The following is a 2,653-nucleotide window of genomic DNA, read 5'->3' on the forward strand; positions in this document are numbered from 1 at the left end:
TAGACTCAGCTTGTTTCCTCTACTCGCCTCCTTTCTGTTCAAGGACACCCACACATAATTTGTCTTCACAAATGACACAAAATATATAAAATGATGTGAGTGCTCAGAATAGCTCAGCTTCTCAGGTATGTCTTTATGTCCTGATAAATAAGACAGTATGTTCTAGAAAGCATTTCATATCTAATACCTACCAAACATAGGCTCTTGGCAGTGTCTTAGAGCTTAGTGGCAGGACTCAAGCTTGAGCAAAGGAATCATCTATGGAGTTTTGCACTACGTAGTGCTGAAGAAGGGCCCAGAAATCTGCATTTTTACAGCTCCTTAGGTGATTTTGAAGCAGGGACCATTCTTTGAGAAATGCTGTTTTCTTTTTCTCTTCTTCACCTTCTTCTTCTTCTTCTTTGAGACTGGTTTTTGCCCTGTCACCCAGGCCGGAGTGCACTGGCGCCATCATGGTTCACTGTAGCCTTGACCTCTTAGGCTCAAGCAATGTTCCCATGTCCGCCTCCTGAGCGGCTGGGACTACAGGTGTGCATCACCACACCTGGATAGTTTTTTGATTTTTTGTAGAGAGGATGTCTTACTGTGTTGCCCAGGATGGTCTTGAACTCCTGGGCTCAAGCGATCCTCCCACCATAGCCTCCCAAAGTGCTGGTATTATAGGCATGAGCCTGAGAAATATAGGCAACTGGTGCTAAGAAATACTGTTTTAAAAGCAGGAAGGAAGAGCCAAATCCTCTTAGGGGCTCAGATTTTTCTCCCCAGGCAGCCTTCATAAGATTGACAGGTCCCTGTTTTGACAGCCCTTGTCTGGCCTGCCCTAGCCCGCTGCTTAAGGTTTGACTCCGTCTCCTTATTCGCAATGTTCCACAGAGGCACGGGGTAGCAGGATAATCCTTGAACAACCTCAGAGACCTTAACCCTGGGCCGTCCCCACTCTGGCTTCACCCAGACTGCTGCCTAATGAGGAGGGGACATCTCAGCTACTCCTCGCTAAGGTGCAGGAAGGCTCACCCAGGTGCTGCCCACCTGGGAGGTACCCAGGCAAGCCTTGCTGACCTGGGTTGCAGCAGCCTCTGTAATGGTTGTCAGCCTTATTGCCTGTCTTAACATTCTTTTTGCCAGAGCCTCCACTCGGCAAAGGCTCAGCTTTTCTCACAGGGGCTACCAAGAAGGGTGGAGTTATAGTCTTATCCTCTTCTCCTCCTTGTGGTCATGGCCACACCTCTGCCTATAGCCACAAAGGGTACAGGCTTTTGAGGCGACTGCAGCAGTTTCTATCCTTCATGTAACTGTAGGCACACACCCTCACATGTCTTTCATTTGGTTCCTAACTCAGTAGTTCTCATGGATCAGACCCGTAGGGGGTCCTTTAAGAGCCCACTGCCCTCCATATCACCACCAGTGGTTTATAACCAAGACTTTATCTCCTCCCTGTTGCTGGAAAAATCCCAGAAATTCTCTCTATGAAAAAACGTGAGACCTTATTGGTTTCTGCCTTTCATTTACAGACTAACGCTGCTTTACTCAACCACCCTCTTCCTGGCCAGAGAGGCCTTTCGCAGAGCATGTCTCAGTGGGAGCACGCAGCGAGACTGGAGCCAGACCCTCAACCTGCTATGGCTAACGTGAGTTGTGCTTTGGCAAGAAACACATTTCAGGAAGGCAGGTGTAGTGAGCATTGGAAATGAAACATTAACATGTGCCTAAAGCTGAATTGCCTCCAGATTCAGTTTCACAGTGGGTTTCTCGGGGGCAGGCATAAAACAGGAAGGGGAGAGTGTTTGTGTCAAAGAAGCTTCTTGGCTCATTTTCTTTCTGATGTCCAGGAGCCAGGAAGAGGTTCTGGGTTGAGGATTCTGGGCCAGGTTTCTAGCCCTAGTTCCATCCTCTTTGGAGGTTGTTTCTTGCTGTTTCTGATCACCACTCTTGGGTTCCACTTGCCCTCTGCCATCTTTTTTATTCCTAACCTTTTTGCTCTGTAGTATCCTTTGAGCTTTTAACAACCACTTAGATTTAGTATTTCTTGAAAGCCTTTTATGGGTTTCATTACGTTTTTCCTTCAATTTTGTTATGTTACTTCAGTTCTGAGTCTTTTAGGATATTCTCGAAGATCAAGTACATTAGCTTAAAATTACATTGGCTTTTCTCCAGCTAGGTCCCTGCAGGGAGGGCTGGGGGTTGAGGTTGTTTCCCAATGCTGCCCTTGCATCACTCCTGATTGCCTCACAGTAATGACTGTCATGAGGGCTGGTAGGTGTTCATTTTATTAGAGGAACAACTGGTAACCACTCAGTCATTATAAGTGCCCTATGGTACACATGTGAAACATTTGAAAAGATACTGAGCACTGCACTATTGGTTATTTGGGATGCAAGGAACAGCTGTATACAGTCCGTCAATCATTTTGACAACAGGCATTTTCTTTCTGGGAATTTTGCTTATGGAGTCAGTATGTGTAACCCAGTGGCTAGAAATGTAGGCTTTGGAGTTACAGCAAGATTAGGGCTTGCTTCTGCTCTTGATTGCTGTTCATGACCTTGACCAAATTGCCTAGTGCCTGTCAGCCTCAGTTTCCTCATCTTTTTATTTTTATTTTTTATATTATTTTATTTATTTCATTTATTTATTTTATTTTATTTTTTTTTTTTTT

General features: G+C 45.3%; 1 protein-coding gene across 1 annotated transcript in view; it reads left to right on the forward strand.

Moving 5' to 3' along the window:
* RFT1 (RFT1 homolog) overlaps positions 1 to 2,653 on the forward strand; it is a 41,310-nt gene that overhangs the window by 5,364 nt on the left and 33,293 nt on the right. The window contains exons 2-3 of the mRNA XM_037736657.1: positions 1,126 to 1,246; positions 1,482 to 1,628. Of these exons, the coding sequence (XP_037592585.1) occupies positions 1,126 to 1,246; positions 1,482 to 1,628 (268 nt within the window). The remainder of the gene's footprint in view (positions 1 to 1,125; positions 1,247 to 1,481; positions 1,629 to 2,653) is intronic.

The sequence above is a fragment of the Cebus imitator genome, unplaced genomic scaffold (assembly GCF_001604975.1).
Source record: "Cebus imitator isolate Cc_AM_T3 unplaced genomic scaffold, Cebus_imitator-1.0 Scaffold0, whole genome shotgun sequence".
Classification (NCBI taxonomy): Eukaryota; Metazoa; Chordata; class Mammalia; order Primates; family Cebidae; genus Cebus; species Cebus imitator.